Source organism: Sceloporus undulatus, chromosome 4 (assembly GCF_019175285.1).
Source record: "Sceloporus undulatus isolate JIND9_A2432 ecotype Alabama chromosome 4, SceUnd_v1.1, whole genome shotgun sequence".
Taxonomy (NCBI): Eukaryota; Metazoa; Chordata; class Lepidosauria; order Squamata; family Phrynosomatidae; genus Sceloporus; species Sceloporus undulatus.
Genome location: NC_056525.1, coordinates 83,669,795 through 83,682,768, shown reverse-complemented (window position 1 = coordinate 83,682,768; position 12,974 = coordinate 83,669,795). Strand labels below are relative to the sequence as shown.

The 12,974-nt window shown below is 40.4% G+C and overlaps 1 protein-coding gene across 3 annotated transcripts; it reads left to right on the top strand.

Moving 5' to 3' along the window:
- Positions 1-1,403: 1,403 nt before the first annotated feature.
- TTC4 (tetratricopeptide repeat domain 4) lies at positions 1,404-12,583 on the top strand. 3 transcript variants are annotated; one of them, XM_042462607.1, is made up of 11 exons: positions 1,404-1,557; positions 4,794-4,911; positions 5,864-6,025; positions 7,976-8,053; positions 8,861-8,985; positions 9,094-9,180; positions 9,281-9,495; positions 9,908-9,989; positions 10,104-10,325; positions 11,189-11,271; positions 12,167-12,583. In XM_042462607.1, the coding sequence occupies exons 1-11, from the start codon at positions 1,447-1,449 to the stop codon at positions 12,267-12,269; spliced, it is 1,386 nt and encodes a 461-aa protein (XP_042318541.1). In that variant the 5' UTR covers positions 1,404-1,446; the 3' UTR covers positions 12,270-12,583. The 3 variants fall into 3 exon arrangements, with proteins under 3 accessions (XP_042318541.1, XP_042318542.1, XP_042318544.1); XM_042462608.1 differs by lacking the exon at positions 10,104-10,325; XM_042462610.1 differs by lacking the exons at positions 1,404-1,557; positions 4,794-4,911; positions 5,864-6,025 and adding an exon at positions 6,401-7,798.
- Positions 12,584-12,974: the final 391 nt, after the last annotated feature.

Sequence of the window (12,974 nt, the reverse complement as noted above, 5' to 3'; positions counted from 1 at the left end):
AATTGGTTATCTTGGTCCTAACCAGATGTAATACATACTGCATCAATCAATTACATGCAACACATTTGTGGTCATAAGAATATACCCCTAGGTTTGTTCTTGGGCAATAGTAGTCAAAGGTAGGGCCATACTGTATATACTCATATATAAGTCTAGAAATTTTAGTCCAAAAATTGACCCCAAAAAACTGCACTGACTTATCCATGGGTCAGTGTAAGTATTGTACTGTACTTTAACTCTTATTTAAAAAAGGAATCGTCACTGATGAAAGGCAAGAGCATAATCTCTCCAGGAATCACTGGCCCCCCCTATTCTCTCATCCATCCAGCATTTAGTATGAGCACAAACATGTCTGCTGAAATTTTGTACGCTTTTTGGCATTGTTTTCTGTTGCTTCATCCTTTAGATCCTTTGTTCATGCCTCTAAGTTTTACCCTCGACTTACCGGGTCATGTCAATATTCATAATTTTGGTCCCAAAACCTGCCCTCGACATACATGAAGTCGACTTATAGTGCTCCTGTCTAACTATGTTTTCCTAAGAACTGAGACTAACTTCAAAAAAACAAACACATAGCTTGTAGTTTAAAACAAAAGTTTACTAATGGCTTTAATCTATATTTGCGTAGAATCTATATCCTAATCTAAGTAGTGAATAGTTCAGGTAAAAGAAATATCTATCTCACCATCTTTCCAAGAGAATTTGAGAGAGCAGGAAGATGGAAACACAGCAGCTCAGTTGAAAATATTGTGGGAGAAAGTCAATTTGTCCGAAAGGGAGAGTGACCTAAGTCAAATGGTTAGTCTGAATGAGAGACAGTTAGAGGAGATTTTGCATGCAGGAATTCCCTATCTATCTAAGAGAGGGGGAAAGAATGCAAAAACCTTCCAACAGTTCGCTATAGAGAGATGAGTGTTGCACTATGATTTTGGAGACCAGGGTTCGAGTCCTGGCTTGGCCTTGGGTTTTGGGTAACGCTGGGCAAGTAGCACTCTCTCAGCCTCAGGGGAAGGCAAGGGCAGACCTCCTCTGAACAAAGCTTGCCAAGAAAACTTTGTGATAATAGGGTCGTCTTAAGTTGGAAACGACGTGAATGTACACAAGAACAACATGGTTTGTTAGGCAAGGAGTACTCAGAAGTATGTCACTGCCTTCCTCTGAAATATAGCCTACTGCAGTGCTTCTTAAGCTGTCCGATGTAGGTGACCAGCAACTGGCACTATATTTGCATCTATTAAGGAGTTTTGGACTTCAGCTCCCAGAATCCCAGGCTATTGGCCAACATGGCTGAGGCTTCTGGGAGCTGAAGTCCAAAATGCCTTCAAGGGCAGAGTTTGGGGACCAGAGGGATGTGTGTGTTTCCTCAGAAAATGGTGTCCCTCCTCCTTCGACTGAGGCTGCCTCCGGAAAGGCGGAGCCTCCGTCTGAGGCGACTGGGAGGGAGCCATGGCGGAGAGCGAGAGCGAGAAAGAGGAGGCCGCCATGGAGGCCTTCATGGACCGATTCCGGGGCCCAGAGCGCTACGAGGGGGCCTTCAGCCCCAGCAACTGGGAGCAGGTGGGCCAAGGGGCGCCCGGAGCCCCCACACTGCAGAAATAATGCAGTTTGGCACCCTTTTAACTGCCCTGGCTCAATGCTAGGGAATTCTGGGAAGTGTAGTTTTGTGAGGCGTTTAACCTCTCCCTGTCAGAAGTACAACAGACTACAGTTCCCAGGATTCCCTAGCACTGAGCCAGGGCAGTTAAAGCTGTGTCAACCTTGATTGTTTCTGCATTGCGGTTGCTGCCTACACTGCAGAAACCAAGCAGTTTGGTAGCGCTTTAAGTGCCATGGCTTAGTGCTATGGAATTATGGGATTTGTAGTTTATAGCAGCATCAGATCTTTTGACACAGAAGGTTAAATGTCTCACAGAACTAGTTCCCACAGTTCCATGGCACTGAACCACGGCAGTTGGTTTTGTGAAATGTTTAACCTTCTCTGTGAGAGACCTCTGGTGCCTCCTAAGGCAAACCTATCCTAGTTCCTTCATAAGGGGTTTGCTATTGCCATCCTCTGAAGCTGAGAGAGTGTGACTTTGCTCAGGGTCTCCTAGTGGGTTTATATGGCCGAGACTGAAGGATAATTGCTGCAGCATAAAGCCACCCAGTTAGTTTTATGGCATATAGTTGTTGTTGTTGTGTGCCTTCAAGTCTTTTCTGACTTGTGGCGACCCTAAGGCAAACCTGTTGTGGCATGTTTCTTCAGAAGAAATTTGCCATTGCCGTCCTTTGAGGCTGAGAGAGTGTGACTTTCTAGAGTCACCCAGTGGGTTTCCATGGCCAAGCCAGGATTCGAACCCTGGTCTCCAGAGTCATAGTCCAATGCTCAAACCACGTTGGGTCCTTGTTGTATGGCTTAGTGAGAGTGTCCAAACCTGCCCCACAGCCTTTAGCCAGTCCACCGTCACTGCTGGCTGTTGGATTTATCTACACTGTAGAAATAACGCAGTTTGACACCATTTTAAGTACTGTAGCTCCATCCTGTGAATTTGTAGTTTTACAAGGTCTTTAGCCTTCTCTGCCTTAGAGGAATCCTTTTTCATTTCCTGGAGTGGAAAACCCCAAAACAGATTGGCATGAGCATGGAGATATTCTGGATGAAGCCTGCGTAGGTTGTCCACAGGTTCACTGCCAACACAGATCAATCTTGTGTCAAGAATGAATGAAGGATGTGAAATAATAAACCCGATTGCTGCATCTGCACTGCAGAATTTATGCAGTTTGATACCGCTTTAACTGCCATGGCACAATGCTACGGGATTTATATATTTACAAGGTCTTTAGCCTTCTCTGCCAAAGAGGGCTGGTGTCTCACAAAACTACACGTCAGGATTTTGCAGGGTGGAGCCATGGTAGTTAAAGTGGGATCAAACTGCATCATTTCTGTAGTGTAGATGCACCTTGAGCCTCCCTCTTTTCACCCACTGAGGTACGGGGCTGATAAAACTGACTTGGGACCAAAACACACTGCAGAAATAATCCAGTTTGAGACAGGTTTAACTTCTTGGCTCAATGCAAAGAACTGGGAATTGTAGTTTTATGAGACATTTAGCCTTCTCTGTCAGAGAGCTCTGGGACCACAGTAAACTAAGATTCCCAGTATTCCCTAACACTGAGCCATGGGAGATAAAGCAGTCTCAAACTGGATTATTTCTGCAGCGTGTTTTGGACTTTACCTTGTTGTAAACCATTTCTAACATATACTGGTAATTTCTGAAAGGGTTTTATGGATGCTAAATTATTACTACTTTCAACCTAAGTTTATAATCCAGTTTCAACTCCAGTGTGTAGGATAGGATAGTACTTATAGTCTGATTGACAGTAATGCCATGTGTATTTCCCAGTGGCATGCCCTCCAAATACTGTACTTGAATTTAAATTGCTATCAGCTTTAGGTCTTGGCTGATGGGAACTGTAGTCCAAAACATACAGAGGGCACTAGGTTGTTCTAACTAATATAGTACTGAGGGAGGGTAAAGTGTGGTATTAAAAGTGGTTTGAGTGTTGGACTATGACTCTGGAGACCAGATTTTGATTCTTACTCGGCCATGAAACTCTCTCAGCCTCAGGGGAAGGCAAGGATAAACCTCCTCTGAACAAATCTTGCCACGAAAACCCCATGATAGTGTCGCCTTAGGGTTGCCGTAATTCAGAAACGACTTGAAGGCAAACAACACACACCAAAACAAAACAAAACAAAACAAAAAATACATGGTATCTCAAATTTTCATAAACACTTATAAGTTAATGCATATGTTGATGCATAAGGCATCAAAGGTTATCTAGCTGCACCTCTGCCAATTTAAGAATTCACAGCTAAAGCATCCTTGACTGATGGCCATCCGACTTTGATTTTAAAAAGCTACCCACCACCTGCTAAGGTCATTTGTTCCACTACTAAACAATAGGAAGTTCTTTCTCATTAGCTGCATCCTTCTTTCTTGTAAAAGGCCCTAAGAAGGCACCAAAAATAGATGTCTTCAGTATTCTGACATGAGTATTTCTTTTTTAAAAAGAATTCCCTATTCATATTTTAATGGTAGCAAGCAGAGAAAGCTGAGTCAGAAAAAAATCAGAGAGTACTGAATTGTTTATCCTTCTGAACAGACTGAACAGTCTGGGAAGCTGTAGCATATGAGACAGTGTTTTCATGGGGTTTTGCTATTTTGAGGGTGGAATATTATGGTGTGTTTATGTCTGTCAGTGTGAAAGAATTCTGACAGATAAGGATAGAAAGTATGATAAAATTCTGTAGGAGAAGTGCCAGAGACTGTATTTTAACAAGGTTTTGGTTGTTGCCAGAGAAGTACATGGTTTGTTGTTCTGGTATGCCTTCAAGTTGTTTCTGACTTATGGTGACCCTAAAGCGAATCTGTCATGGGGTTTTCTTGCATTTGTTCAGAGATCCCTGAGGCTGAGAGAGCGTAACTTGCCCAAGGTCACCCAGTGGGTTTCCATGGCAGATTGGGAATTGATTGAACCCTGATCTCCAGAGTTGCAATCAATGCTCAAGCCACTATGCCATACTGGCTCTCAAGTTGATTTGACTTGTTGTAAATGCATACCATGACAATGAAGAGCTCTAACTAACATAAGGCTTTCAGGGCGTTCAAACTGCATAATTATGTATGGTGGGATTGAGAAAAGTTCTTTTAATTATTTTATGTTAAAGAGTGTATTTCAAAAAATATGGAGTTTCTGAATTCTTTCTCTTCTTCCATCCTTGGTAATTGACTTTTTGCATCTGTTGTCAGGAATTTGACCAAATTCCAATGTTCATGAAGAAAGCCCCCTCTGAAATAGACCCTATGAAGAATCCTGACCTGGCTTGCCTTCAGTCTATAATTTTTGATGAAGAACAAACCCATGAAGGTAATTTCATAGTATAATATGTGGTACCTATTATCAGTGTTACAGTTTGAAATTTGCAGTTTGCTTCAGTGCTTTCCCTATAATTGTAACAATATCACTGGGTTTTGTAACCTATTTATTTATAAATACATTAATTTGTCATGGGGTATTCTAGTCACATGTGAATATAAAAACCTTGGGCTTTACACTTTCTCCAACATTTTGGTGTCTCTTTGCTCTTTCCTTCCACACACTGTAAACCATGATTACACATAGAGTATAATTCATTGACACTCCAACCTGTTGTTTGCTCATTTGCTTGTATTTTTTAAACTGTTTACATTAAAAAAAAATTCCAATAAAAAGAATCATTAAAAAAATACATAGCTACAATCAGTCTCCTGATCCAACTACCCCAAACCCACTTTAAAAGTCAAGTAGCTTTACCAAACAATGGATTTATGCAGTGCTGACAAATAGTGGAGTGCTGAAGGATGACACTACAGCTCTTTGGCGGGAGCTGGAGAGGTCATCCTTCAGCTTCCACCAAAGAGCTGTGGTGCAACATGCAGAGTCCTGTCTCAACTCCTTGTTGCAGCTCAGCATTCTGACAGAAGAGGAATGGATGCATTATCCTTCAGCTCACTAGCAGAGCAGAACTCTTTCACTCGGTCTGACTGCCTGGATTTTAAGATGGGCTGGTGGGAAGGAATTTGCGGTCACGGCAATGGTATCATGATTGTAAATGTGAATAGCCCAAAGTTACAAGATCCTACGTCTAGCTTATGATATCATAACTATTGAGCAGGATGCGAACTGTTATGTATAAATAAATAAATAAATAAATAAATAAATATTTTTGAGGTGGCATCCTCTGTATTTTAAAGGCATGTTGAAGCAGATAGGTCAGGGACACACATAATGATTGCCTTTCTCAAATCTTTTTGTTGTTGTCTTGTTTTTTTTTCATCAGAGCAAGCCAAGATTTATAAGAATGAGGGCAATGATTACTTCAAGGAAAAAGATTATAAGAAAGCTATCATAGCTTATACAGAAGGTCTAAAAAAGAAATGTAATGACGTGGAACTGAATACTGTGCTTCATACAAACAGAGCTGCTGCCCAGTTTCATTTGGGTAATATACAGTTTTCAGTGTTGTACCTAGTTTAAATCCTGTATAATGAAAAGATTTTGAAGCTTATGAAGTTTTGCTTCTCTGTGGGTTCAAGCAATCATGAAATTAGTAGAATTGTGCAACTAGATCTTTCTCTATAAAATAAGAATTGCAGGGTTTCTTTACAAGGCTGTTTTGAGGATAAACAATCTGAGAATTATTCATTTAAAATGTATTGCAACATGCACTGAAAAAAAGCTATGGAATTAAAAATAATTTACTTCAACTCTTACACACTAAAACTTTGACCAGTATATTCTTAGTGACATATGCAGGCATAAGTCCTCCATACATCTGAATATGTCTTTTTTTTTTTCTTTTTTGGTTATTGCACAGGTTGATATTTTCTTCCGCCCTCCACAACCGCCAAAGCTCCCTCCTCTGAATTCACAGTTTTACTGCAATAGCCTCTCTTGAATGGCCATTCTATGGCCGTTTGAGAATACGTAGGTTCAGAGAAGTTCCCCAGTAGATCTCAGCAGAAGCTGTCATCAGTCTGCATCTGGCTATGAGGCTTATTCAATTCCTCCACCCCTACTCTTCCCCAGATATGGAATCAGGGAAGTTATCGCAGAAAAATCATGACTACAAAATCCTGGGGCGATGAGTTATGGACCATAGCCGAGTTCCACCTGGAGAATTCTTATGCTACACTGGGCAATGTGGAACCTCAGCCATTGTGTCCAAAACATGTGTGCAATAGAGGTGGCCTACATCTGTATTTCAGAAGACAACTCTTTTCTGCAAATGCTGATCTAAGAGCCAGAAGCACATGGTAACACAAAAGCATAGTCAGATATTATAATAAAATTAGTATTATTTAGTGCAAGAAGGAGGACTGTATGGCCTCTAGGCCACTTATACCTTCCTGAGGTTGTCTAATTCTTTCCATGGATCCAATCAAAAGGGAAATCTCATTTTATACCCTGGTCCTATATTTGTCATTTACATTACAAAAACACTGTATTAATAATCTTTACATAGCTAATGTATCTGTTGGCATATATTATTTTAAAATGCATTAGAGATTATTTGGCTAAAATGTCTGGCAAGGACTAAGATTTAGTCCTTTGTGCAGGTAGAAACTTCTCTTGAGCAGCTGGGATACTGCATAGATAAGTAGGTTTGAGTTGTGTTGCTGATGCTTTTCAGGAGGGAACAATAAACTTTAAATACAGATTTTTGATGGCGATGTTACATCAACCTGGAAAGAAAGACAAGTCACAATAGGTTGTACTGAATTTCTGCAATAAAATACTTTAAAAAAAACAACAGCCACCCATTCACCCATCCATTCTCAACAAAAACATCAGTTCTGATCATTTTGGAAGTCCCATATTCTGCCTGGTATCATTTGTGATATACATGTTCAAAACCTGAGGTTACACATGTGCATGTCTAAGTTGGTTGTACCTTCTTGTACTATGCACACATACACATCTGTTTTAAATGCCATCTCGGCCATTTAGTAGCTGCTGGAGGACTTGAGATGCTCAGGCAGCATCCAGTGGCATCCAGGAGAGAAAAACTTTCATCACCTTCTGGAGATCTGTTGTGGAAACAACTGCTGTTTCTTTTCAGTTACAGAAATACAGCCAAACACTGCATGAGTCCTCATGGCCACAAAATGGCCACAGAGAAATGATCCACTATTTGGTAGTTGCCTTCTTCATAGGGCAAAACAGCAGCACTGCAGAACTGTGCACATGGAGCATTATGCTCTGCCCAGACAATGTAAGAGCTTGACCAATATTTTCTTTCTTCATTGCCTATATACATTTATTTGAAAACATTAGCTGTCTTGCAGTGGTGGGGCCCAGCTTGTCTTTAGAAACAAGCCCTTCCTTGCAACTTGCTGCATTGACAATTTCAATGTAATGATACAAATTTTACAGTGTGTGTTTTGTTTAGGCAACTATCGGTCAGCTCTCAATGATGCTATCGCAGCAAGAAAACTGAAGCCCAACCACCTCAAAGCAATAACAAGAGGTAAGAGAGACTACCATTATTTTCATGTTCAACATCAGCATTATCAGAGCAGCTTCTAGGTGAAAGGAAGGATCTAGGAGCTTCAGCATTCAGAAATACTAAGAGCATGAGATATTTTTGTACCCTGTATAAAAACACCTGGGAAACACCTTGTTGACAGAAGCTATTGGAAAGGTAAATTTTCAAAGTGCCATGAAATAGTAATTTAATACAATTTGATAGGATTGTAGATAAAGATAAAGGTAGTCCCTTGACATGAATGTCTCATCTCCATTAGTAAGCCGAAGGAACCAGCGTTGTCCAAAGATGACTGGTGGTCATGTGGCCACCATGACTGCACCAAACACTGTTACCTTCCCACCAAAGTGGTACCTATTTATCTACTTGTATTTGCATGCTTTCGAACTGCTAGGCTGGCAGAAACTGGGACTAGTGACAGGAGCTCACCCCATCATGCAGCATTCAGGCCTTGAACTGCCAGCCTTCCGATCTTCCAGTTGTCAGAATTGGCATCTTAACTACTAAGCCACCACATCCCTAGAGTTATGTGTACCTTATCTCGAAGGAAAGAAGGCAGAGCAGAAGCAATGGTACCTTGAAATGATGCTATTTATAGCACATTAGCAGCAAATGCAAGACTGGAATTCAGGTGTCTGACTCCTAGATCACTGCTTTAACCATTAGGTTAAAATATTTAGAATCCCGTGTGCCTGCCTGTTTTTGTTCACTTGAGTGTTATTAAACCTAGTTAAATGTTCTGGTGTTTGTTGCAAATATGTTTAGAAGCAACTCTGAACACTTTTCTAGGAGCACTGTGCCATTTGCAACTCAGGCATTTCTCTGAAGCCATAATGTGGTGTGAAGAGGGGTTGAGAACTGATCCAAAGGAAAAGAAGCTTCTAGAAACAAGAGCCAAAGCTGACAGACTAAAGGTTAGGTGGATTTAAAAAATGGAAACTTGATTCTAACTAAAGTAGAATGAGATGGACAAAATACTACCCTCCTTCTCAAAATTGTGACAGTTTTATCTATCTCTTCAGCGTACTGAGGAGCGAGATTTCAGAAAAGCAAAACTTCAGGGGAAAAGGGAACAGTCTCAGAAAGAAGCCTTACTCCAAGCTATCAAGGTAGACTTACCTTTTCAGTAAAGATTGTCCTGTGAAATGCCAAGGCATGAAGATACATTTTAGGTCCTTGCCTTAAGTAGATCTTCCTTGTTCAACCTAGGATCGGAATATCAAATTGTCTCTGGCATCCTCTGAAGATGACACTGAAATATCCACAGGCCTTGCTGAGATGTCTTTAGATGGACTTAGTTCAGAAAGTGCTCTTGGTGCCAAGGTGTGTCTACAAGAGGATGGCAGTCTTACTTGGCCAGTGTTGTTCCTGTATCCAGAGCATGGGCAAAGTGACTTCATCTCCACTTTTCATGAAGAATCCAGGTTAATTTTTAAAGCTCATTATTTACACAAAATAACATCATTTGGAAGGAGGGAGGCTGTATGTCCAATTCACATGATTCGTTTGTGATGTTTTCAGTATTTCAGTAGGAATTTTGAGATATTACTTTGCTTGTGCATAGGGAGAGGGATTGTGCCTGCTGGCCTAGCATAGACTGCTATTTCTTGGAGTTGTTCTTGCAACCCTTTCCAATTATTTCAGGAACAATACTATGGAAGGTTATTATAAAACACTGAAGAATTAATATTAATGCACTGATCAGCAGCTTTTTATTAATACACTGTCTTGCATTACAAAGATGTTAGACAATCTGGAATTCAGTAGTTGCTGACCTTCAGCTGTTTTGAAATAAATAGTGTTGAGCTGAATAACATGAAGCATCTTGCATTTCAGGTTTGTTGACCATTTAGTGGTCATGTTTGAAGAGTTGCCTCCCTGGGATTTAGAAAGAAAGTATATTCCCAGTGAACTGGAGGTAAGAAACTGTACCTGATAGTTTTGTCCTAAAAAAAGAGATTATTCTAGAGTACTTAGTAAATTTAATTTACCAAAGAGGTTAGAATTAATTTGTATGTGTTCATATTTACAGAGCACATGTTCATGTGTGCATGTGTGTGCATTGTCATGTCTGACTGGTTTCTCTCATATCAAGACCAAGAACAGCCCTTTGGGGAAGGGAGATAGTTCAATAAATTCCATGGTCTGGATGCAGTGGTGGCACCAATCTTGTGTAAATCTTGCTGATATGAACTGTCGCCTGTCACACTACAACAGAGTCTGGGTAGTGCAACAGAGTGGCTTCACATGCCAGGTAGGCAGCTGGGGACAAATTTGGAACCTCTCATGAGTCAAGATGTCCACTGATTCACCCAGGTGGTGCTGAAAACCTTCAGCTGGTTCTCCAGAGATGTTGAATACCACAGCAGCCCACCACATTACATGGTCATACCTCCTTCCTCCCTCTCCAGACCCAGGTGTCTGCAATCCACATAACTATACCACTGGAGATTTGTCTTCACCCACTTTGCATTCATACCATATTTATACTGCATAAGCCAGACTGTGAGCACTTTAAAAAAGAAAAGAAAATTTTTACAGTAATAATATGACATTTCAGCCTGTCAGTATCAAGCTCCTAGGGCAGTTTTATAATATGAGAAATGGTTAATTATTATCCAAGGTGATGAATAGGATCTTTCTAAAATAAAAAAAACCCTTACTTTTATCATCATTGTATTACAAAAAATAATTTTTTAAAAAGCATCCCTGAAAGAAATCCTTTGCCTCATGTATTGCAGTGGAACAGCTAGAGGAAATAAACAGGCTCCCTCAGGAATAAGTTTGGTGTCTTTATTATTTTTATTAAGTGATTATTGTCATTCAGTGAAAAAAGAAGTATAATACACTGTTGGAAACTATTTCTGTTAACAAAAATGAAAATATGGCAACCAGTGGGCTTTTGATAAGAGGCATGCTTCAGAGAGAGGGTTTCACATCTGGTTATTAGGAGACAGTGTTCTTCATAGCTGCAGTATCATGTAGTGAATCTATAACAATTCATGTTTTTTGTTTCTGAGGCTAGATAATGAAAGGATCTTTACTTCAGTGCTGATAAATATCTTACTAAAGATAATGTAGCTTGCTCATGTTTGTTTCTCACATTAAATTACACAGCTTTATTATGAAGATGAAGAGAGAGGAGATATATACCAGATTGACACAGAAACCACATTGTTACAAGCACTGCAACACCAAAGGTGAGGTTCTGAACTAGGGCCTTCAAATTATTCATTTTTACTGTGTAATCATCTCATGCTGGCAACTATGTAATGTTGACATTTGATCTTTTAAAAATAAAGCATAGTTTCCCTGTGCAAGAAAAAGTGCACATGGTTATTGTCCTTCAGATTCAGAGTGGATCTCTATGCTCAAAATGAAAAGTAAATAAAACATAACTGCCCGCTACTTGTTGGCTAGAGGCTGTATAGCAGTACCATCGTAGTTCATCCATTTCACTGCCCTCTTTCATGGTGAAACTGGCTGTAGACAAGGCACTTGAAAGAATGCAAGGCGGTCATATTCATAGTCTAGGTAGCATTTCACGTCTTACTGAATTACTAAATTTCTAGAAAGCATTTTGAATGGGAATATTTACAAGGGGGGGGGGGACATCCCTTGCTATTATACAAGCTGATTTGTTTATTTCAGCAGTTGGAGCATCTTCTTTATATTCTAGTCCAGTCACCCCCCCCCCCCCTTTTTCACAAGGGATCTGTTCCAGACCCCCTTGCAAAAATGGAGTTTTGCTGATATTCAAGCTCCACTGGCTTGAATATAGGCAGGGGCTCACAGGGGCATGTCCCATTCATTCCACCTCTGTTCATCCCTCGCGCATAAGTGAGGGGCATGAATCCAAAGACCACAAGAATGGAGGGAGGACTGTACATCTAATTTTTATGTTGCAGAGCAGGTGAAAATTTGTTTCATGGGATTACAGTAGTGCCTTCCAATAGAGGGTGGTGGTGGAAATAGGGCAGCATTTTTTGGTATAAACAAAGCACATGTCCACAGACAAAGAAATGTTCTGGAATGCTAAAAATCTGTGGGGGAACTGAGACTATTGTGTGACTCATTAAAATAATATTTTTGCAGATACTTTGTGAAAGCTGGGACTCCTGCTTTTTTGGTTTTGGTAAAACATGTTCCTTTCTCTGAAAATTACTTCCTTGGAAAGAAGGTTCACCGACTCAAGTGAATGAGCATGAACTCTTTAAAAAGAAGAAGCACAACAAGAGCAACATGAGCCCTCTTCAGACATGTAAACTGGAAAGATTGGAAGATTTTCTACATACATCTTTCCCAAGTGCAGTCATGGTGGCAGCCTGCTGGAACTTTGTCCTACTGGTCCTGGCCTATGCAAAATTATTCCATGGAAGAATGAAAGACTTGGAATATCTGGGGGCGAAACCCCAAGCAGTGGAATTTCAGTTAAATTCCATCTTGTATTGTGACTGTCTCCTTATTCAGATACTTAAATTTTTACAAGTAAAGGAATAGAGTAAAATTGGTCATAGATTGTCTACCTCACTCCTTAAATCATCAAAACAAAGCTTTGCTTGAGAGAAGCAGATTATTAGACTGAAAAGGAAGTTAATGGTGAAAGTAGACAAGCTGGTTTAAATCGTATTAATTAGACCAAAGCTTCTACTTATAGCTCCAAATGCAGGAATGAGTGTTCACTTACTATGACATGTGGGTTATGGGGAATATGTGCCATACTGAGATCCAGTGCGACAACTGGAGAGAAAACAGTTTGGGTTTATGAAGGTTTGGAATGTGTGGGGCCCATCAATGGCTTGCCCTCCTGCTGTTACTGTCCAGCAGATTCATGAAGATGGACAGATTGTGTGCTTGCTCACAGCAGCAGAGATTAAAGCACAGCTGTAGTTTATTCACCACG

Coding starts and splice junctions, on each gene's coding strand:
- TTC4 (XM_042462607.1), top strand. CDS start 1,447: ATGGCGGAGAGCGAGAGCGAGAAAGAGGAGGCCGCCATGGAGGCCTTC. Junction 9,181..9,280: donor CCTTACTCCAAGCTATCAAG/GTAGACTTACCT, acceptor TGTTCAACCTAG/GATCGGAATATCAAATTGTC. Junction 11,272..12,166: donor CAAGCACTGCAACACCAAAG/GTGAGGTTCTGA, acceptor ATATTTTTGCAG/ATACTTTGTGAAAGCTGGGA.